We start from the raw sequence: 23,732 nt of genomic DNA on the forward strand, positions 1-23,732 counted from the left end.
CGGGGCCTGGCCTGCGGCTGAGGGGGGCGCTGTGAGGGAGAGGAGGAGGAGGAGGAGAGGGGGAGGAAGGCAGGGGAGGGACGGGGCTGCCACAGCGGCCTCTGTGCCTTACACCACTGAATAAGGGCCCGAGGGACCGTTAGCCATTACCCCGCTGAGCAGAGGCACCCCCATGCCAATACAGTCCAAAAAACGCACGGAAGACACGCGTCACTTCTTAAAACTTTATTGATTTACCACTTCATTAAAGCATGGAATATTATAACAGTACTATACAGTGTATTTTCATGTAGAAAACTTTACATAGTTTTTTCATATCTTATAATTTCGCTATTCTCTCAAAAATGTATACATCCGTCAGGCAAAGTACTGCTCTTTAAATTATTGGTAGTAAATGCACTTAATACGGAGGTCCTTGAAAACATAGGCATTTTAAATAGGTGAAAACATACATTTTACACAGAAATAACAGTAAAGGTGCTGAACAAACAATTTACATACTAAAGGGAGCCACACTTTTGACAGGAAAAGCTCAGTTTTAAAAGGTTTTGTATTTAATCCTTCAATAGTAAGACAGCTAAAAGTTGGGGGCTGGTTGCTTGCATTAGTGAAAGCTGTTCTGGACTGTTCTGGTTACAGCTCAGAAAGAGACATGAAACATGGGTAATAAACCTCTTAAAACAACTTCCTTGTAAGATGGTAGAATCAACATGGAAGGGAGGTTTTAGGATTCTCATTACCATCCCTCCCCTCCTTACCTGTTTCCTACAAGGTTCAAAAATAAGTAGCAATAAATACCATGCAGTCTCCATATTAATACCGTTACAGGTAAAATCACTTTATAGTTTAATTTGTTGCATAACACTACTTCAGACATCTAACCTTATTTGTATTACTCCATGTATTGCACAGATGTTGATCTCTACCAGGCCGTGCTGACACAGAACCCTGCTCTCGTTCATAGTTCCACCACAGCCCAAAAAACTGCTACAGGCAGATAAAGTCTTTAACGTCAGCAGAGTCAGGACAAGATCAGAACCAGCAGTGATTACTGCAGGAGTTTTGGCTCAGCATTTTTAGCTTCACAGAGATGTCTGTGGGTTATGATCTTTCTGACTGTATAGAGGAAAACAAAAAGCTGATGCAAATACAATTGTTTCAGGTATTCTACTTTGCAAACCACTCTTATTGCTTTAACAGCTACAATCAACTCGGAAAACTGAGACAGGATTAAGGCTGTGTCTATCCCCCTGCATTCCAGTCCCCCCTTCTCCTTCATGCACTGCAGTAAGTCTAGAACGTTTCTAATGTCACGTGCCTAATTTCAGCAGTTTATAAATGGCATAAATACAATAAAAGCTCTAGTAAAAGTAAGAGTCTCTCAGAACTAAGGCTGAAGGAAAGGAATGATTAAAGGCCCTAACTCTATATGTAGAGATAGTACAAACGTTGCATGTTAAAGAAAGCCCATGATGCCGTTATAACTTCAGATTTGAAAATTATGAGACCTGTTTCAAGACAGGAGTTGTAAGGCTTTCAGAACTATAAAATAAAGAAAAATTATGCAACTCTTTACAGATTTTGTTTTGATAGGAGATAAGGGTATACATTCAATGAGGCAGTGACATTCAAAAAATCTGAAAAATATATATATTAAGGACTATCTAGGGCAGGAAGAAAAAAGAATGGCCTGTTCTTACATATTTAAATATAATTAAAATAAATACTTTTTTTTTTTTTACTGTAATTAAGTGACATTACCAGGAAACAAGCAACTATACTAAATGCAACACAAAAGGACATCTGAAATGCAGCGAATTAAATATTAGCATTGCTTATTTTTCAGTCTTTTCCTATGGTAAAATGCAGCCCTATATTTCCTCCTACAAAACATTAGTGTATAGATTTATCTACAGGATGTTTAAAAGTTAGAGAGCTGCAATCATGGTTTACTTTTCTTTGGTTAAAAATAAAATCACGAAAGCCTTACTGGTATTATTGCCTGCAAAACAATTGACAAACAGTGCTTACACAGAACAAGCCAATTTACTGAAGAACGCTGTAAGAATCCTTTGGAAATAGCTCAAAAGAAAAAAAATGTTATATTCCAATGCTACATCAACTATGGCCGCCCTACCAGGAAACTCAACTTATAATGCAAAAGAATAGTTTCAACACAATACCATTATTTCATCGTTGTCGTTAAATACTCTTATATTTGAGGTTTGCTGATATGAGTAGCACAGTGATTAGTATAACACTTTCGTTTACGTATACTTTAGGAAGTGGAACTTCTCCATACTTTTCCATTTCAGAAAGTCCAAACCTTGAAATTAAAATTAGTTCAAAGGACAAAATTCAGTCCTGCAGTACTGCACTTGCAAATTGTTGTTACATCACAGAAACCTTATGCATTTTGAGGAAAGGAACATCTCCAGGGTAAGCAAAGCTGTAGTGTTAAGTCACATTTGGTTCATTTATACTTGAAAAACAGAGAAATGTGTTGGTTACTGTTTTACTACATGAATGATCTTAAGTTTAATTTTGCTAGAGCTGTCATGGGAATTCAATTTTCACATCACAATAGGAACTAACAGCTGAAAACAAAAGTGATTTGCACAAAGACAAATCAGAAGTTGCAAATCTGCAGTAAAAAGACAGAACTGGATAGGTAGTAAGGATAAGACTTATTGCTAAACAGACATAATTGCTACTAAATACATTATGGTCAAGGGTAAATACGTTTTTTTAATTGCTTTGAACCCTGTTTTTAATATTACTGTAGATGCTTTCTGTCCATGATTTGGCAATGTATGAAAGTCAATGGAAGGTTTAAAAGTTTTTTCTTAATATCTTTAACTCAGAACTAACAAGCTAAATGGGGTAGATACTACTGTGTACTCCTGATGTAAAACCTTCCATAACAATAAAAATGAATCTTGGTAGGTGAAGTGAGAATAAAAAAATAGTTTTAAAGTGACTTACTAAACAACAGGAAAACCGCTTCCTCAAATATCCTACGAGCTGTTCACTTCAAAAACTATGACACACTGCTTAGTCTAGCCATGTGCACACAAAGAAAAACCCAGAATGATCTTGGGTGGTCATTAGCCACTGCAGTATAGTTTATTATGAACACGTGCTAACATCACAAGGCTATACAACTATATTCATTATTTCCAAGGGGCATAATTTCCATCAAGGAATCCAGATGATTCATAAGGTTTAGTTGGGCTGCAAGACTGAACAATCGATAAAAGACCAGAAGAGACAGACTCGATCGTAAGGATGATGAGCATTGAAACAGACTTTACATCCACTGTATTAACTTCGTAAGCAACGATTTAAATAAAAACTGCTGATAGTCTCATAGGATGGACAGGAGTTATTTTCCCCACCCACCCCCCCAAGCCCTCCCCAAATGCCATTGCGGTAAGGGTAACTTGCTGCTCTGTTGATAGGCCAGGGTTCCATTTTTTCCCCGTTCACTTCAATCCATCTCTGGAACACAGCTTTATGTACAAGCAGAAGTAACCAACTCTACTTAGGGCTACCACGAAGGTAAGTTCGTCCCAATTGTCCGTATTTGCTCCTCTGTTATGCAGATTTTGAACACAACACCTACACGCAGGAAGAACTTCCGTAGCACAGCTCGAAGCTCAGGAATCAGGTCAAATTGCATGATTTCACACAAGTATGGATAATAGGTTGAAGCATGTGCCCTGAACTATCAGAGAACATATGAAAAGAGAAAGTTATTCTCTACTCCTGTAGGAAAGTGCAGAGATTTTCTCATAACACCGTAGCAACATGGACATCACTGAATTGCTGCTAAATGGTGAAAAATCAAATCACCACTACCACCGGTTTCTTCAAATATTGATAAATTGCAATAAAACATTCAAGACTATAATACAGGAGTGAACTGGAATTACAAAATTAACAATACAGGGAAGAAAAGGAAAAAAAAAAACAACACTGAGAACAAACAGCACACTTTTAAACTTTCCAAAACAGTTGGAAAAAATAACTTCTGGAGAAAAATAGAAAACACCTACAGATTTAAGCATAAGTTTTTCTGCACGTGATAGCCCAGGAAATAGTTGCATTCACCTTTTCTTCCAAAAGGCTGAGATACAAAGACTGTTTTGTACCACTAATGTCAATAAACTAGATTATCAGTTTTACAATGATGAAGTTTACTTCTATGATTCTATGCAGCTATAATACAGCCTAAGCACATCCTTTACTGCACACTCATGGTGCTTTTGTGTGAAAGTTCTGCAGTAACTGTATCAAGGTTTCTATACAACTCAATTTCATGGATGAAGTCCAATTCTCACTATGTGGAATGCTTGCTAAAAGATGGAATTGTAATGATTACTGTATTTCAAAGAGAGTGCACACTACATGCATCAGCAAAACAGCAATCTTGTGATATGTACAACAATACAGACTGACTTCTATGAAAGGAAAGATGAAAACACCTGAACGCAAACAAAGATGGCATCCAGCCTGTTCTTACCTTTTCATCGTTGATTTTTAGTGTTTTTGTTAAAAGCAACAGCAGGAGATTGGTCCAAGCTTCTCTGTGGCTTTCCGAGTTCACGGTAATAAAATATGCCAGGGCTTCAGTGCATACACTAAAGAGATGTCACAGTTCAAACAGGCCAGAAAAAAAACTACACAAGAAGCATTTCTAACATGCACTGTTTGTCCTCTCATAGTGTATTTTGTTTTCACGTAAGATGAAACATATGTTCTATTTAGATTATTTTATCACATTATACCTCTGAATTTTGATCTGTGCTCTGATGTGAAAAGTATTCCTTCACTACCTTTTTTTTTAAAAGAGCAGTCAGTCAAGCAGGAAGGTGTTTCATTTATTTCAAATTAATTGTTTCCTTTTTCCTACATTTGCTTTTAATAATGAGCAACCCTTTATATGTTTATATATCTTCGTATGCTTTTCATGCTCTGCTCAGCAATTTAAAAATGGAACATCCTTGTATCCAAGGATACACCATGCATATTTCACTGAAAACAAAACACACCTGAACCAACTTGGTATTCTTACCTAAGCAGTCGTCTTTGTATAGCATCCCAGGAATCTCGGTGGTTTTCATCCACATACATTCGGAAGAGTATTCTCAAGCAACAAGCCAAGCTGCTCGTCTCTTGTTTTAAGAGATTGGGTTTTGATTTACCCTTGAACCCTAGAAATCACACATAGGGAGAGGAGAACATTCACAGTTGTAGTTATCAACCAAAATGTAAAGTTTATCAAGTACATCTCCATTAATGAACAGCAGCAGGTATCTTTTTTTTTTTCAGACAGTATTTCTTCCTCCTTGATTTTGACTGACACCTAACATATTTTTATAAATATATTTAAATACAGCAGTAACAACTGTACAGTGCTGCTGCAATCAAAAAATAAGTAATTTAGAAGACAGAATTAACCTGAAGTCATCAGAAAAGAGACAAGGAATAAAAGCATGTAGTATCAGATAAAACGTAGAGATTATTGCAGTAGCATACTTTATGCACCTTGATAGTTAAAAGCCCTAAGAGAGCTCAGTATATTTTTTAACCAAACTAAACAAAAGCCTCACCTGCTCTCCACAACACAGTTCGTTGTTCATAATTTGAATTAAAGGATTTTGAAAATGAATGAGACTCTTGCAAACAATCTAGTAACTTGAAGAGGTGATGTGAAGACATGTATTTATACATTCCTTGGTCCTCTGTGTCAATGTGGATATCTGCATCCAATGCATCTCGCTAAACCAAAGAGATCAAGACAGAAAGAACAAGAAAGAACACTGTCAGTAATATGTGAAGCATCAAAGTGTCTTAAGATTCTTAGTCTCTTGTATAAAAGGAGTATACCATACACCGCTAACCTGAAATTCCATTTTTAGGTACAAGTGAAGTATTAGTACAATACACTACAGCAAAATGACCTGTTAAAGCTGTGGGCTTTTTTGTTGAAATATTCCAAAGAGAAGTTACAGTACATGTATATCCAGGTTATTGATAAGAAAAACTAACAATCTGATCGTCAAACTGCCAGGGAACACTGGAGATGGTCAAAAATCACTGTGTAAGAGTAATGACATATATTCAAGGCAGTACGTAGAGCTAGAAATACAAAGACTACATGCTGTATTTTGTAAACACTTTGAAGCATTCAGTAAGGTACTTCACTGCTCAACAGGTTATTTACATATCTGATGGTACCTGGGCTGCAGCCATGTGCTCAGCATCTTCCTTCTTACTCGTTGCTGGGTAGAACACTATATTATCAATTGTCTGTATCAATTCCAGCTGTACCACACACTTTATAAGGAGGCCAGCAAACAGTTTTTGGTCTAACGAAACAAAAAAAAACAGAAGTCTCAGAAGCAACTTATGACAGCCTACATACAACAGATTAGTGAAACATATTACCATTAGCATTTTCATATTTAATGATGCTGTGAATTACCTTATAAAAATACAATTTGCCTAAAAGGAATAAATGCAAGTTTTAAAGAAAGTTTTTCAAGTTCACTATCAAGTACCCTAAAGCTAAAAGACTACAGAAAGAGACTTAGAGCGGCTATAAAAGTTCATGTAGTCAACTTGCATGTTTTCCTTACTTGTATAAGGACCACCTTTCCAGCTTTCATCCATTGGATTTGAAAATTGACTATGTCCTCTTTCTGAAGCATTTTTATCCACACTGCTTAAAGATTGGCGATCTAGGTCCAAATCCTAGAATAAAATTTAGAGCAACTTTTACAACCCAAAATGCTAACTACCAACCAGCTATGCAAATCTTAGACTCAAAATATTCCCCGCATTAACTCTTTTTATCTTATTTGTCATCACTGTCAAATACAAGTTAATGTCAATTCCAGTATTTGTTGTCAACAAATACAATGCAATATTTCAAAAGCTAACTTAACATACAACCTTCCAGCTTCCTTTATTGCACTGGAGTAACTCTTACCAGATGTCTTTCGGCAGAATCTTCCTCCATTCCTACAGGCCTCCAAGTAAGCAAGCTTCATAACAGAGGGAGGGGAAAAAATAAAGTAAATATTGTTGCTCTGAAATCAGGTATTAGTATAACAACTATGCTCTATGAACTTACACATGAGGAATGGTAGTTTTGAAGATTTCTAGCATACAATTGCATGTCTGGCCCCAGACTTCCGGGCTGAATTTCTGTCCATTTAGTATCACCAGGTTTTCTAGGCAGTTTGTACCTGATCGAGCCAACTGCTCATTATCTGTGAAAGACATGTTCTGTATTTATCAACTTTTACAATATCAGTGTAAAATTAAGTACTCTACTATTGCTCCATCAACATTTTTCTTCCCAATTTTGTGAAAGGCATGCTACTTCAGCTCAAACTACTACATAAATCTACTACGTAACTACTACATGACAGTAAATTCAAGCTCAGGACTCTACAGAATATAAAAATAGTGTTTGAAAATAGACTTCATGAGACTGAAATCCAAACAGAAAAGACAAAGGACAAGAAAGAAGCAGAAAGGGAGTGTACACTGGGATGAAGGAAGGAAAGCATGAATTTGAAAGTTATGATTTCCTCCAAGCTAGTACCCCCATTCCATACTAGAAATATGCAAGATTTCAGGTGTAAGAGTCTGGTCCCAAATGAAAAAATATTTAGAAAGACATATCTACAAACACTAGATGGTTGAAATGGAGAGAAAGAGGGGAAAAGCAGATAAAAAATCAGAATGCATACACACACACAAACACATATATATGTAAATGAGATATTTATTCCACACAGCCAAATGAAGAAAAGCTGTTGGCAAAAGATTAAAGAGCTGTACTAAAATCTTTTGCTTGGTCCCAGTAGCACCATAAACACATTAATAGAAAAGCTGCCTACCTGATTAGATAGAACAACCCTGGAATATTTAAGATACTGTACACATCTATTAAATTACACATTGCCCTAAAGGTAGTTTTTATTCTTCCAAAATTCAGCTTACTTCCCCCTTCTTAAGTAATAAGCATTTCAAAAAAATATTAATTAAAATTAAATAAGCTACCTTGTTTTACACACCAGTGTAACTGTGCAAGTATGTCAGGAAGAAGGATCTCATTTAAAGCTTCATAGAATTGTGTAAAGACATCACAGATTGCATAAAGTGCGTGGTTGCATGTAGTGGTCATCCATTCAGATTTCTGTGACAAAAAATTAGAAGCCTTTACTTGTATGTAGGTTCTGCTGTCATGATAGCACTTGGCTTATGACTGGCTATTCAAAAAAGGAGGTAGTCTATGAGAAGAACTCAATTTAGATAGAACTGGAAGAGCCCCCAACACCTACTACTGATGATATCTTTTCAGAAGCATTTACTTGGCCATACGATAACTATTCAGACGACTATGCAGTTTCACAGAGCGTGAATATTCTCCTTGAACATATTCAGTCAGGCAGAACAGACAGGTCACTGGATACTAGGAGAAGTTTTCCACATGGAAGCTATCTGCATTTGTCATGTTATAGATAACATTACAAATGGAATTTGGGGCAGCATGGGCTGGAAATATACTGACATGGCAAATGATACAAGCTGCAGCCTGGATCATTTGAGTTCTTAAGAAAAAAATACTCCAGAGTTTGCTTGCTTATTTGCTTGTTTTACCTCTGTTTGTTGTTCAGGAAGTTTCATATTATCAAAAATCCGAAACACAATTCTGAACAGATCTTGCCACCAGTGCTTTTCAAATGTATGCCCATAACTCTTCATTATTTCAAACATCACTGTTAAGCCTCTATAAACAAACAAAGATGATATTAAAATGTGTATCTGTGATCCCTTCACTAAATGAATACAAACCAAAAACCAGAAAAGCCTTATTACCTTGTTCGAACATCTAATTTGCAACGATTGATGATACAAGAAAGTTCAAATAAAATAGGGAACCATCCTCTGACCCATACTCTGTCCCCAGGAGCAACATTCATGTCATCACTTGTGTATTCTCTTAATACCTTAGAGATGAGCAGGAAAAAAATATTAAATAAAATCTCGAAAGTCTTTAATTATAACAGGTTTAGATACCATTCATGGCACACAGACAGAATTGAAAATTTAGCTTAGTTTATACTCTAACACTCAACTCCCGTCAAATATAAGTCTGAGACATATCTATTTGTGAAGATAGATGGAAAAAAAATATAGAAAACAAATGTTTCAAGCCAATCAGTTTTACTTAAATTCTGCTAGAGGCTTGAAAAACTGCAGAGATTTGTACTTCAGGAAGCAAGTTTAACAATGATAGGAAACAATTATACAAGTTAGGCAAATTTATACAGAAGATGACAGTGAACAAAAACACAAGGATTAAAAAAATACCTGTGGTCTTTCTGAAACGTATTTTGCACAATATCGGATAAGTCTAATTGCTTCCATGCTCGTGTCCGGGAACGCAACATTACAGGCAAACTCAGAAAGACATTTTACTGCATCTTGGAATGAATCAATTGCTGCTGGAAAGTGCTGTTGAAAAATATTTGCTGTCAAGAACAAACAAAAAGCTTATTAAAACTTACTGGTATTGAAATACAGATATGAACTGGTATTGATTTACTGAAGCCAGGCATGGCATACCAGTACTAAATATACAAACATGGAAGGAACAGATCTTCTGGATTAGGTAGTTTCATGTCTTCCCTTGTGCTCTTCCGCATCCTGTCCTCCCAGCCCCAGCATCACATGTTCTCAGGCTGGGCAATTTCTAATTTATATTCTAAAATTCTTTCATATCTTCTCATCTGGTTCCATTTCTATTCACAGCATATACCACCCAACAATATCTTAAAATATCCCTTAAAATATCTTAAAAAATAATAGGAGTTAAAAAAAAAAAAAAAATAAGAGTAAGGCTTGATGTTAGCTTCCCTGCTGTATATGAAGTTACATAAATTAATCTAAGCCACCCAAGCCTGAAGTTATTCAGATTCTGTATCAATAAAGGAAAAAGCATTTGATTTCATGCTTAATGGACAGACTTTAGAAAGCAAATCCAATGCATACAAGCTTTTGAACAGCCTACAATTCCCAAGATCTACGTATTTCACTTTGGACTCAATCTTTGTAGGTACCTTCCAACTGAACTATTCTAATTCTAGTTCAAGTTGACAAAAAATTTTGCTACTTGTTGCATTTATTAATGCCGTCTATCACTATTCTCCTCCCATGCTTATTAAATATTCCAATATTTAATGGGAGTAGGGTAGTTTCAGGACACATAAAGCTCCCATCAATACACTGAAATTCCACTTCAAGAATATTCAAGTCAGTTGTCTTTCTTTGAAAGTGGCAGCAGTATATTGTTCAAATCTAGTTTTAGAGCAGGTAGCCTGAAGTAAACTCTACAAGTAATCACCTATCAGTGTCACAAGAATCGTGATCCCCACCATATAAAACTGGAACAGCGTGGAAGTTCGTGCAATCTGTTAACACAGTTTTCCTAATCAAAATTAATTTATTGCAACAGAGATGGGCAACCTAGGAACTTACTGAATTTATTCCTGATTTAAAGAGTTTTGGAGCAAGGAATTATTTTTTTCATATCCACAAGAAAAAAATCCTATCCCATTCCTATCTATTTTTTCCTGTCCATAAAAATCAGTAGACTTAACAGATAAGACCTAGCTGCAGAGTTTTAAGAGTTTACTTACAAGACATTGAATTTATTTACTAGGGAATACAAAGCTCATATGCAGATGGGCCTTTTAAACCAGAGTCACAGCAGCTAAGCTAATTTGTGTAGTTGTATCTGTTAGTTGCATCTGTTACTACTTACTAACTATATGTGCTGTAGTTTGAAAGGCCAGCTCCACAATATTCCCATCATGGTCTGATGCTGCTTGGTGAAAGACTGCAAAGATATTTTTCCAGCCTGAGCGAATATTGCCAGCTTGAGAGTTCACCATCTGAGCAATACAGCGTATTACCATGTCCCGAATAGTTGGAGATCTTAAAAAGATGGAAACCAACACTATGTCAACTACCATTTCCACATACAAGAGAATTCAATCCACACAAAGTAGAAATAAAGCAAGCTAACAAATACCACTCCCTCACACCTGTTTTTCTTCATAATATGCTCAAAAGGCCTTAAGAAGTCTTTCTGGAAACGGAAGTTGGCTAACTCTCCCTTCTCAAGAAACTTCATGGACAGCTGCCTTAATGAGTCTACTGCAAAGATGGCAACATCTTCATTAGGGTTACATCCAACCTAGAAGAAATACAAATTTTCAAGCACTTATATAAGTAATACATTAGCCAGTAAATTTTCTATCATTTAAGTTTCATGGTCAGTCCGTGAAAATTTCAAGCATGTTCTAGTTTTTAGATATTTAGAAAATAGGGAACTGTCTCAGTCATTGGAGACATCTAAGCAGCTCCTTGGATTTTGTATACAACAGTAGCATAAGAAAAAACAGCTAGACATTCAAAAAACAAACCACAGAAAATCAGTTAGAAAAACACATGGTCCAACTTCCTAAGGAAAATAACTTTGTTGTTTCAGGATTATCCGTACATACTTTAGACAAAAACTAACATGGAATTTGATCAGGAGGATAAGAAAGGCATATATGAAGAAGTATAAACATAAAATCGTATAATAAAGTGATTAAACATCATTCTCAAACATTTTCATGCCTGCTTATACCCTTTAAACGTTGATGTCTTTTTCACTTTTTGTGCTACAAATCTGGTTGTTTAATTAACATTGTTAGCATTACTCCAAATCAACTGCTGAGAAGTTTGCGCCTTCAATGTGTTTTTTTTTTTTTTTTTAACATCACAACCTATACCACTCAAGAACATTAGAAGAAAAAGCTGATTAAACAAGTCCTGCCACATTCATACATGTTCTTTAACCTGACTTTTAAAAATACCTTGTTGAAGTGATCTCCAATCACTTGCCAAATCCTTGACCACTGCAACCTAATGCGATTCATGTTGTAATAGGATATCTCCACTATCTTCTGCAGACTGAACATGCGTGGATGGTGTGGGGAAGCCAGCTCATCCATAGAAACAGCACACAGCCATCTGACAAAGTCAACTGAACATTAAAACACTACTGTAAATTCAGGATGTTACACTGCAAAAATTCCTGTAACCCACCACACAGTCAGCATACATACCTATCGCATTTCCATCCAGTCTAGTCGATCCTGTAAATATCCTGTGGAAGAAATAAATGCGTTGCAGATTTAGCTGCACATCCACAAGAGTCAGTCACATTTCAGTGCTGTAGACAATTGTCAGCATATGTCCTGGAGGTACGTCACAACCCTCAACACCTTAACCTCTGCAACTGTTTTAATCTTTGGTAGCAGCTCATGTACCTTTCCTAAGTCTAAGCAGACTCTTCCCTGCTGCAAGTCAGTCTGCTATACTTCTTCCAGGAAGAAGCATTCCATAGCAGGAAACAGGTACTGAACAAAAACATGAGCCTGTACAAGTAGCACTGGAACTCTCATTTGGTTGATAACGTTAAATAGCATTGAGGGAGTGAAGAGACATTAAGAGAACTTTGCTGCAAGACTCTGCTGGATGCCAGCCACCCGCTTGCTCTTTACATGGTTTGAGAGTACTCTATGCTGTGGCTGTCAAAACAGCCACAGAACTATGGATCATTAAGTTCCTTCCTCCCCTTCAGCTCTTCACAGTCGAGAGAAGTTAAAATCACTGACTGTGATCCACATAAATCACTGGTAATACTCCCAAATCTGTGATGTAGTATATACACATCATGCTATAATAAAAACTACACTCTTGATTATGTAATTAATTCTGCTTCCAACATACAGTTTATGATAGAAGCATCTCTTTATCCAACATTTTAGAGAGACGGATGAACAAGATAATGATTTGGACAAGAATATATTTATTAATAAATGAAAAGCTGCAGAAGAGCAACTAAAGAAATGCTGAAACACTGAGGTTCGCAAGACCAAAGAAAACAGCATGATTTAATAGAATACGAACATATCTTCATTTCAGATACCAGTCCACTTCGGGCTAAATCTGGCAGAAGAAATCCACATACACAGGATGCATGCAACACAAATTACACAGACAGTATCAGCCTCTTTCTCACTCTAGAAATAGGCTTCAAGAACAGATGTCCCTGACAGTCTGCAAATAACGTGAGGGTGGTCAGTAACTTCAAGCCACGTTTTCCCTAGAACAAGATCAGATTCTAAGTACCTGTCTACTGCTACCACTACACTCTGTGAACTGGTCTCTCCCACTGACTCTTGAATGCTTGCCATATGCCGTTTATCAGCTCCACTTCCAACAAGGTTACCTGCAATAACAGCCAGAAGAAATCAGTACTTCGCATTATGAAATCATGACCTTATAGTAACCTTAACTTTATACAAGTAAACAAAGATAAGCAACTACTGCATCCAATTACCTTGCAAATTTATACGGAGAACATGGTGCCTTTGCCTGATCTGTGTCAGATTATGACAAAATTAAAAAGCACTAAGAGGCACTTTTTTTTTTATGAGGGCATTGTGTCTTTGCCATCATGTTAATTAAGATGCAATGCTGTTAATAAGATTGGAACTGAGAAAACAGCAAGCCCAAAACACAGAGATAAGGAATTTCTTTGGAGAAAACAATTATCAGTCACTGTAATGTTCCTAAAGATAAACAATTTGTTTTTATTTTTAAACAGAGCATAAAAAGGAAGAACAGGTAACACTGGCACGAAAACAATTACTTCATTTGTATGGCAAAACAGCTTTGACAACATCACATTCTAACAACTAAATCTTGAGTTTTGTTTAATAGCTTAACACAACTGAAGTCATTAAAATAGGAATGTATTTGGTAATCATTAAAACATCTTTAAGTATAAATTGTTTTTTGTTTGTTGAAGTTCCATTAATCCTAATATAGTTTCCACTAGAAGCAAGTAAAAACATTTTGGTATCTTATAACATTCAACTTTATCAGCCACAATACTTCACTTATTTATGCATCTTCATGAAGTCTAAGATTAATCATCTTACCTAATCCCAGGCCCATAAACTCTTCCCCTCCAGATGTATAGCCTTTAATGCTTCCTTCCCTTTCACGCCCAGCGCCAGATAAATACCGAGTTTTCACTCCAGTTCCTATAAGTTGCGCTAGTTCCAGCTGGCTAATACATTTCAAGATCTGAAAACAAAGGCATTTAAACACTCTTTCTGAATATCATACATTTATTCCTAACACTCTTCAGATCGTCTAACCTTTAAAACAACTTGGACAACTATAATAGTTCTGATGTAAGTGAAACAACATTACTAATACAACTGGAAATAAAGTTGCATAGAATGATTCATTCCCTACCACCAGCTGCCATGAATCATTCCCATATTAGAAGAACAAATAAACAGTAACAAGAAATCTAACTTGGATCTCTATCAGAAGAGACCATTTCATTACTTCTGCAGCATCAACTTTCAAAACTACGAACAACTTCACCATTCCAGAAATGAAAAGATTGCATCATTGCAGCTCCCGCTATGCCATGATGTTCAGTGCACACAGTGAAAATGCCACAGCTGTGCCTTGCTATAGGCACTGAAGGGGCCTTTTCTTCTTTCCTTACACCCGCACTGAAACATCCCTTTAACTGGCACAAGCATTTGTAGGGGTGTACTTTAAACCAGGTCCAAGTGACTTGTCAGCTAGAGTCCCTTTTGGCTCCTATCATCATGCGGCCAAAGACTAATGCCAGAGAAAATAACACAGCAGGAATGACCCTTTTAGCAGCATCACAGAAGATTTATATCTGATTGAAGAGTTTCTGGGAAACATGCTTTATGAAAATATATATGATCGTGATAGATTATCCTTGCCTGTCCCTCACTAAATTATTCTGGCCACAATTCTTCAATCAATTGTCGTGTAGAAGTTCCCAACCACTGCATAGAGAAGTCTTGAGCTGTGAGCTGGAGCATTTTTGTTTGTATGAAGAAGAAGGCAATAGTTTCTGTGCAGGATTCCCTGAAGTCAAATGCAGTTTCAGTATGGTTTTAATTCCGTATCAAATGCACCTTCAAACATTACAATTCTGTTCACACAGTGTGTAGAGAGCCTGCCAAAAAAAATAGTGTCCTCCCCTCTCCTTTTTATTTTTTTATTTTAAATAAACAAAATAATGCACTTGTACTGGTATTTCAAGCAGAGTTCTGACACATCCTGGGCAGTAGATGCACTTACTACAGACCGAAAGTATTGAGCACATCAGAAGAGCAAAATCCTCCAAGGTCTTTTGGACAAAAGGACAGTGCAGTTGTATACTTAAGCTATTCAAGTTTTTACCTCATGCCAAGAGTTCCCGAGATAGTTGCCATCTGTGTGAGCAACTGTAATAAGTGTCTTAATGGTATCTATGTTCTTCTGTTTCATTTCTGTAATACTGGAACTGGCAGTCAACAAGGAAAACCGAGCAAGGGCCTGTACATAAGCATCTCGTTCAAGCTATGAGACAGAGAAACAAGTCATTGTAATCAAGTCTCTGAAGAGCTACAGAAGGATACTTCTCCAGCATGCCCAAGCAATTTTTTTCTACATAGTCAGTGACTATATTAAAACACTTCTCAGCAGAATGAAAATAGAAGGCAAGCTGGCAAATACTTTTACAGGACTTGGCAACAAAAGGAAAGCAGAACTTGAGAAAAGCTTTAACATTTAAAGATCTTCAACTGAAAAAAGATGGTACTGTTTTATTTGACCACTTCAACAATGTATGTAAGCCTTATTTTCTCTGTGCAAATTATTTGCAATTCCTCATTCCTCCACCTTCCTCCCAGAATCTACACTGCCTACATTAACAACACCCATGCTCAGTCTCACACAAACCTGCATTCCAAAGATACAGGCTATTCGAATTGCACATCGTATTCCTTCCAAACAAAGGGATGCAACTTCTGTGTCATCACAGTTCTGCAAACCAACACTGTAAGCTGCCAACAACGGTGTCCATACAAGCTAAAGAAAGGAAGAAACAAAGTTCAGGAGTTTGCTAAGGTTTTAGCCCAAAACACTGCACAACTTGAACCATATATATCCAAAATAAAATCCACCTGTTAATTCTCTCACAGTAATTTCTCCACTTTTTTTTCCTTGCTTGAAACTCTTAGCAATGAATATACACGGTAAATTTCACACACTTACTTTGAACATGGGCCTGACATGGTCCAGATGAGTGGCACTAGTAAAAGGAGCCTTTGCATGGCTTACTGCCTCCATGAGAGCTTTAGCAGTTTTAGCCATTTGTTCCATCTCCAAGTTGTACAACAGCCTCCGCTGCTTCTCATTAGCTACACCTAAGGGAAACACCACACAGATGATTTGGTTTGTTTTCATAACAGCACAATCCACATCTTCTTACTGAGTATCACAAAAATTAAATGAAGGTGTTCCAAATAGAATCCAAATGCATCCTCCACAAGTGCTAGAATTCAGGAAGCTGTCACAGGTCACAAGCAAGGAGTTCTAGCACTAAAACCCACATGCCAACTTAAGACTTTATTCTACACAATGCAACTAATTCAGCATTTTATTATATGCCATGTGTTGTGACCTAATCACTAGAAATCAGAGAGACATACTCTATTAAGTCAAGCCACTCCACTTATAAAAATGGATGGAAAATCCTTCATTGCTTAGGCTGACATGCTCAGTACAAAACTGGCTATCACCAATTTGAAGAAGAAATTATTAACTGTTTTTCTTTACCCTTACACTAAAGGTTGAAACTTCACTTTTCACGAAGATAAATTGTTCCTGTTCTGATCTAGGAAACTTGGAAGTGGCACAAAAACACCAGAAAAGCACTATGCTGAAGATTCAGAATTTGCTAAATAGAATTAAATGAATAGTCACTATCCTGAGGAAGCACAGAGTACAACCAGAGATAACGGTTTCTACAAATATACTACACGCATAAGTCTCTTTCAAACATTATCATAATGTGACATAACGAGACTGTGACATTTATCAGCCTTTGAATTGCATGTATGCCATGCTACTGATAAGGAAACAAAAGCTTACCTGCTGTCTAACATTTTGCTAATTAGCAAATCAAGTGCTACCACCTTCAGTTATTTTACCACTTCCCTCACACTTACATGAAAAAAACATTAGTATCTAGTGCCTCTGCAATGGTGCTGGATGCACTCACACATCTGTTTCCATCATAGAAGTAGCTGCATTAATCAATAACTGAGACAGTTTCATTCCAGATATAGATATTAGCATTCTAAATTTAATTTATTTATTGCACAAAGTTTTTTCAGAAGGGCTCTGAACTCCACTACACCATCCTGAAAGTTAATGCAATAGTTCAGAATACTGTGGTCATTCCAGTTTCTAGTTCCTTCTTACTTGGTTTACTACTCTTGGTTGTAATTGCGTATTCTTTTGTCTCTTTCATAGCAATTTTCTTTCCTTCTATTTCTTCATAGATCGTGGATAAATACTCTACTGGAAGGTCTTTACTGTCATTGATTCCTCGATTCATTTTAATGTATTGTTCCTTTGTCATTTTATTCTTTACCTGTAAAAAAAAAAAAAAGAATCAAGGTATCAGATTTTGCATACCAAGTTCTAAGGAAATCTGAACTTTTACAAATCTGGTTTTGTTTCTTTTTATTTTCTACCTGTGGACTGTGCAAGTCTGTAGTCAGCATTATAATAGAGTATGCCAAAACATAGGCAGTGTCAGCACTAGCAAAAAGTGTTTGCCTATGAAAGGGGGAAAAACAAAACAGGTTATTAAGAGGCTTCATTCCTCTATCCATTATCTCTATTTCAACATGCAGAAAAAATACCCAGAAGCAATACATATTTAAATAGATCATAGACTCAAGTTAGTCTTCAGAAATGCATAAAGCCCCAAATAATTTTGGTTTTTATTTGTATCTTAAAACCTAAAAGCAACATCTTTGCAAAGCTGTATACAAATTATGACTAGGGGAGTTTCAAAGGCACTCCCAAAATTTTATATTTTATCCTTCTTTGGGTGACCACACAAAAGCTAAGGAACAGCCTATTTTTCACTCCCAGGCTTTCATCAAGAATTATACAAAACCGACCCAGTGATACATCAACAGGACTACAGAATGGGAACCAATTAAGCCTGTACACCTAGCGAAACATCACAGCTAATTTGGTTATTGCATTAGAAAAGAAAACACTGCATCCTTGATGTCAACTAACATACATGCATCATTGTTCAGCATCTAATTGCAAGCAAAAACATATAATATCTTAGCAGTTATTTAAGCCATGTAGTAGTTACTATTGCTCATTGCTGTTATTTACTCTTGACTAACCCACATTTGTCAAAAAACAGAACAGTTAACACACAGATAATTTAACATACTTAGGGCTTCCCTCTTCCAGTAATTCCTTCTAGCAAGTATTTGGAACCTAATGAAATGCCGCCATCCATACACTTTCGAAACATTTTACCTAGCTGGTGAAGATATTCTGCACCAATATAAGTAACAAGAACCGCTCTCCCATGCAGACCTGTAGAAATACCTGACCTGGTAAGAGTGAGTGTTATACCTTATGGCTAAAGGCCATGAACAAAACAGACATTTTTCAGGTACGTACGTATCCAATACAAACGTTTTGATTTACCGTTGGTTGCATTCAATATATCTAGCAGCAAACTTCTCCATTAATCTATCAATCTTCTGGGCTTCACCTGGCAGCCGGAAGCCTTCCAGAAATATACGTAGAGCAGAGACAAAGTCTTTCCCACAGAAATCAAGCTGGTCTACGTAGGCATACATCACTTCCTTATTAAACTTGTTGCTTTCCCCAAGAAATTCTCCTACTTGAGTCTAAAAAACACAAGAGACAGTTATTACTGTGTAATCCAACTGCCAGCTTCGCAATAAAGTCTAAGTACAAGAGTTGCACACTAGTAAGTTTTGTAAGACTTCACTAACAGGCAGAGTAACTGTTACAAGAATGACAAGAAACCAGTCTCAGTAGAAAATGGATTTAGCTTGCATATTCTTGCTTCCCTCATTCCCCATGGTGAATTCTGCATTATTGGAGGGTCAAGGAAAGGTGAATTGCACCCAATTTCACATGCAGTGGACTATGCTTTGCCACTGCGGCACGTGATATTTCTTTGCTGGCCAGATCACAGAACAACAGAGTCATCTAGGTTGGAAGATACTGCTGATGTAGATATATAAAGCCACATGTTCCTGTTCACGGGGACCCCTTCAGCACTTTATTGTAAACACAATTACTTTACTAAAAAGCCAGGGACAGCAAATAAGGAGAAAGCAGCATTGGGATTAAGTACATTCATTAGAGCCTTTAGTTTCTAGTTATCTTTTAATTAAATATGAACTCTGAGTGCATACACAAATATCAGACGATGACAGGGGAAAAGTATTCCTGTTAAAACATTATGAACTATCTTATGTTGCCCATAGTCTTACAGAACAGAGACGTTCTTCTTGGTGCAGAAATTGCGCAATGTCTTCTGCTGTAGTACCAAGCATTCCCTGCTCCTGTAGATATTGTATTCCTCGCTTTGTTTTTTTGTTAAACCTATTCACAAAAACAGGGAGAAAGGTGATACATACAATTGAAAACATCCCCACCAATAAAGTTTTAGTTTTAAAGAGCTATTCTAAACCAAATGCTAACTTGCAGTTTTGTCTCTTTCAAAGTTAGAAAAAGGACAAAGAACATGCAATAAATACATGAACTGTATCACGCAACAGGCTATATCTCATAAGGTATATTCAGTTGCTAGTAAGGTTATAAATTATTGCTACCATTAAAAACTGACCCATTTGAAACACCTGAAATTAGAGAATTTTCATGAAACGTTAAAAATGTTGCTGTTCGTAGCATTTACAGGCAAAGATCTCCAAATAAATGAAACAGAAATAAACCATTGCTAGAAAATCATTTAATTACAACTATTTCAATAATAGACAACAAATGGTTTAAGAGCTAGAAGACAACATTAAGCCTGTCTGCTCAGATCAGTATATATACACACTTTCCTCTCTTATATGGCTGAACCAGCACAAAGGAAAGCTATGAAACCACACACCACTCCACCCAAGATTTCACTGAATTCCTTTTTGACTATGACAGCCTCCAATGTTAGCTCTTAACAACAGCAGGCAAGCATCTTCCAGATTAAATTCAGCTTGTTAGCGTCCCTGCACGTGTGACTGTCTAAGACCATAAGAAACAATATGGTTGTATGTATCATTTCTTTATTAGCAAGTTTTCATTTTCTTGTCATATTGAACTTACAGCTCTATCCCATGTTCAATTATTTCCTTTTGTTGTTTGATAACTTCAAATTGCTCAGGGTCATCTGGGACAGAGGTCTGGGTACCAACACTTCCAACTCCTGATGACACAGTGGAGTCCAAGGAACTGACACTACTCCGTCTCCCTCCACTCTCAAGGCATTTCCCTTCAGCCATTTCCTGTTCAGATGGTTTGTACAAACCTATTTATGAACAGGGAGAGACTTAAGTCATCCTGTTCAGCAAAAAAAACATTTAGTCAGAAAAACTTCTACTAGATGTTTATGAGCCAAAATTCTTATTTGAGTAGGCTTACTTTTTGACAGTCTGCAGTACATGAGTAAGCTACATGGATGCAATTCTGAAACAGTTCAGCAGAAGGAAAAAAAGCATCAGAGCCTATGGAGAAAACTTGCACTTTAACCTCACAACGGCAAGATTTGTCCCATTTCTTGCTCTACATAAATCAGCTTTTCTAGTGTTGACAATGGCCTGGCTAATAGCCTTAAAACAGAATCTGGTTATTTGAACCAGATGTTCAAAGAATCAGTTACTGCAACATCACTAATAATCATCTGTAAAAACATCTTACTTGTATAAACAATTTGTCATGCAAAAACGTAGCATCTACATTGCTGAATAAAACTTCCAAACCATAAGGAAATACAGGGACAAACTTACTTAAACAAACCATCTTACCCAAGCTAGCCTGATGATTGGGGTTCACATAAAGGTCTTTGCTCCATTCTACCATACACTTTAAAATAGAAACCAAACATTCAAGTCCTTTTTTCCTCAGGCTTAGTTCCTAAAAATATTCAACAACAACAAAAAACAAAAAGCAATACACATATATATTATAGTTTTAGGATGCATTACAAACATTAAGAACATACAGCAAGTACATAGCATCAGATCTCTCCACAAACAAGACAAGTGTCTCACTACCTTAGCTGTTCAGTAAACAGTCTTAAACACTGAAGCAAAAGTCTCTTGGTATTGCTTTTACTTTCTGGTTAAAGGAACGCAGAAAAAAATAAACCAGCAAGTACTGATGCAATTCTAATCAAAGGAATGAGGTGCACTCCAGATGAAGATACTTCTGGGGCATAAATCTCAGGAGGAAAGTCATTGGGTAAAGCAGAAGGTGGCTCATTTGATTCTCTCTCCCTTAGCAAGCCAACAAAAGAGCCCAGAACAAGCTCAGGATCACAATGAAAACACACAGTAAATCCAAGTAAATCAATCATATTGCTTCATCATCCAGTTTAACTTATCTAACACAGCTAACTAATAAGTAACATCAGTATATTATGAACCATGCAAACCACTGGAAGTATCAATAATGTAGAGATATCATCATTTATGGAAAATAAGATCTGTACCTGATCTTCAAAAGTGTTATTTTTACCTGCAAAGGCGTCATTCCCAATTCATGCCCACTTCGTCCCTGTGCTATTTTGGACAAATCATTTACAAGGCGTTCAAATATATTAGCAGCGTTTAAATCACAGTCATAGTTAACATAAATATCCACTACACACTGGGCATCTAGAAAATAAATGAAAGTGCAAGCATTAGAGTTCAGCGTAGCAGCATTTTTAAAAGGAAACAGACAGTTTGAGCAGGCAGTGAGGGTTAACACAGACATTTTAACCCAAGCACTATGGGATCAAATTAATTTTTTCACAGAATTTCTTAAATATTTTATGTAGCATTTGTCTTCAAAATGATTTTACTCTGCTGCCAGAGGAAGCATCTGCTTTTCACAATAGAAATACCTGCACAAATTCTAGTTAAAGTCTGAATCACCATCCATTTGTGTTCAAAGGAGCTTGAGGAAGTCTCTAGAATATTCAAGAAGATCTCTTTGAAGAACACCTGCAAAATAAATGCAGTAAAGGACTTGATCTGAAACTTGTTGGAAATAAATCAAGAGTGCAAATTCATTTCTACTCAGTAATTTCTCTTGCATACTAGAATTCAAATGTAGTAGTAATTTACCAGTTTACTAAGCCAACCAAGCTAAGACGTTAACTTCTAAGTTCCCATTGGACTTTTATCATGGCAGTATCCTTATTTGAGAACTACAGCATCATTAAAACGAAAGAAGTTTCTCACCTCGATCTGCATTTTTAAATGGGTCTTAAAATTTGAGAGAAGCGTGAGAAAGATGGCAAGAGAGAGCTCAAATACATCAGGAACAGATGAGACTCCATTCTTAGATAATGCTACACAAAGGTATTGCTTTATTGCATTGATGAACATTTCATGTGTCCTGAAAACTGGACCAGCATTCTGCAGTACTGAGAGAAGAAGCTGAAGAGACACTATCTTAGAACGCAATTCATGGGATCTAGAAAAAAAATCAACATTAGTTATTGTATCTCTGAATAAATACTTATGTACTACTTCCACTTCATGAAAAAACAACTGCTATTATAAGCCATTTCAAATGGGAAAAAAAAAACATTAGCCTGCAAGCAATGTTGGACAACAGCTACAATCTTCATTTAGAAATTTTCCAGGAATATTAACAACTTGGACTAGGATAACAGATACTTGCAATTCAATCCTATTCAAAAGGATTCCCCTCCTAACACTGCTGCCCTCGAAAAAAATGAAACTTCACAAATACCACAAGGCCACTTCACAAGACCACTTCAACTGATACGGTTAACAAACCGATCACACACAAAAAAGAATCCCTCAAGTACTACATTTCTAATACTATGAAGCAAGTTTCAATCTTAGATTCATCAAGCTAACTGAAACATGGGCCTGACAGGTGAATTCTGAATGCCTGCTTTAGTATACAGCAACTACTTAACTGCACTCCCTGTCTCCAAAAAGTATCTAGAGAGGAGAATGCAACGAATACAATCTCATTACTTGGGATCTGGAGGTCCATCACCAAGTGGTTTCATGGAGAGCTTGCACAGTGACCTGAACACAAGGAAGGCATCCTTCTGTAGAACATGGGAAAATTTTGCAGCAGCTTGATGTCCAGATACATCTGTTTCCTAAAGAGCAAGAAATAAAACATTAGATCCTCAGTGAAACAAAGGAACAAAACAATTGGGAAGATGCTACAGCTCTTCTGAGAAGGCATAAATGAAACCCTAAAATGGGAATACAAGTGACCTGGGTCTTTTTTTTTTTTTGAACACATGTTGACTGCCTTTCCCTCTTCCCGTCAATATTAAAATAGAATTAACAATAAATTTTAGAACAGTTATTTTCAACATCTACCTAAGCTGGAGTTGCCGCTTCCCTTTTAAACCTAAGGACACACACATGAAAGCTTCTGTTCCTTCCCTCCCCAAAATCCCACATTATTAGTTGGTGTGAAAAGAATGTTTC

The 23,732-nt window shown here is 36.6% G+C and overlaps 1 protein-coding gene across 1 annotated transcript in view; it reads right to left on the reverse strand.

Moving 5' to 3' along the window:
• Positions 1-210: 210 nt before the first annotated feature.
• Positions 211-23,732, reverse strand: part of ARFGEF2 (ARF guanine nucleotide exchange factor 2) — a 34,629-nt gene continuing 11,107 nt past the window's right edge. The window contains exons 9-39 of the mRNA XM_068701010.1: positions 23,262-23,392; positions 22,491-22,725; positions 22,151-22,250; positions 21,781-21,920; positions 21,069-21,177; positions 20,371-20,572; positions 19,536-19,647; positions 18,715-18,920; positions 17,727-17,811; positions 17,452-17,623; positions 16,240-16,391; positions 15,925-16,053; positions 15,385-15,543; positions 14,085-14,232; positions 13,270-13,369; positions 12,201-12,241; positions 11,949-12,118; positions 11,130-11,281; positions 10,847-11,019; positions 9,394-9,554; positions 8,899-9,029; positions 8,680-8,809; positions 8,080-8,215; positions 7,142-7,280; positions 6,998-7,052; positions 6,645-6,759; positions 6,244-6,374; positions 5,616-5,784; positions 5,078-5,216; positions 4,526-4,643; positions 211-3,727 (exon numbers count right to left, since the gene is read on the reverse strand). Of these exons, the coding sequence (XP_068557111.1) occupies positions 3,551-3,727; positions 4,526-4,643; positions 5,078-5,216; positions 5,616-5,784; positions 6,244-6,374; positions 6,645-6,759; positions 6,998-7,052; positions 7,142-7,280; positions 8,080-8,215; positions 8,680-8,809; positions 8,899-9,029; positions 9,394-9,554; positions 10,847-11,019; positions 11,130-11,281; positions 11,949-12,118; positions 12,201-12,241; positions 13,270-13,369; positions 14,085-14,232; positions 15,385-15,543; positions 15,925-16,053; positions 16,240-16,391; positions 17,452-17,623; positions 17,727-17,811; positions 18,715-18,920; positions 19,536-19,647; positions 20,371-20,572; positions 21,069-21,177; positions 21,781-21,920; positions 22,151-22,250; positions 22,491-22,725; positions 23,262-23,392 (4,317 nt within the window). The 3' untranslated portion in view covers positions 211-3,550. The remainder of the gene's footprint in view (positions 3,728-4,525; positions 4,644-5,077; positions 5,217-5,615; positions 5,785-6,243; positions 6,375-6,644; positions 6,760-6,997; positions 7,053-7,141; positions 7,281-8,079; positions 8,216-8,679; positions 8,810-8,898; positions 9,030-9,393; positions 9,555-10,846; positions 11,020-11,129; positions 11,282-11,948; positions 12,119-12,200; positions 12,242-13,269; positions 13,370-14,084; positions 14,233-15,384; positions 15,544-15,924; positions 16,054-16,239; positions 16,392-17,451; positions 17,624-17,726; positions 17,812-18,714; positions 18,921-19,535; positions 19,648-20,370; positions 20,573-21,068; positions 21,178-21,780; positions 21,921-22,150; positions 22,251-22,490; positions 22,726-23,261; positions 23,393-23,732) is intronic.

This window comes from Anas acuta, chromosome 16, assembly GCF_963932015.1.
Source record: "Anas acuta chromosome 16, bAnaAcu1.1, whole genome shotgun sequence".
NCBI classification, from domain to species: domain Eukaryota; kingdom Metazoa; phylum Chordata; class Aves; order Anseriformes; family Anatidae; genus Anas; species Anas acuta.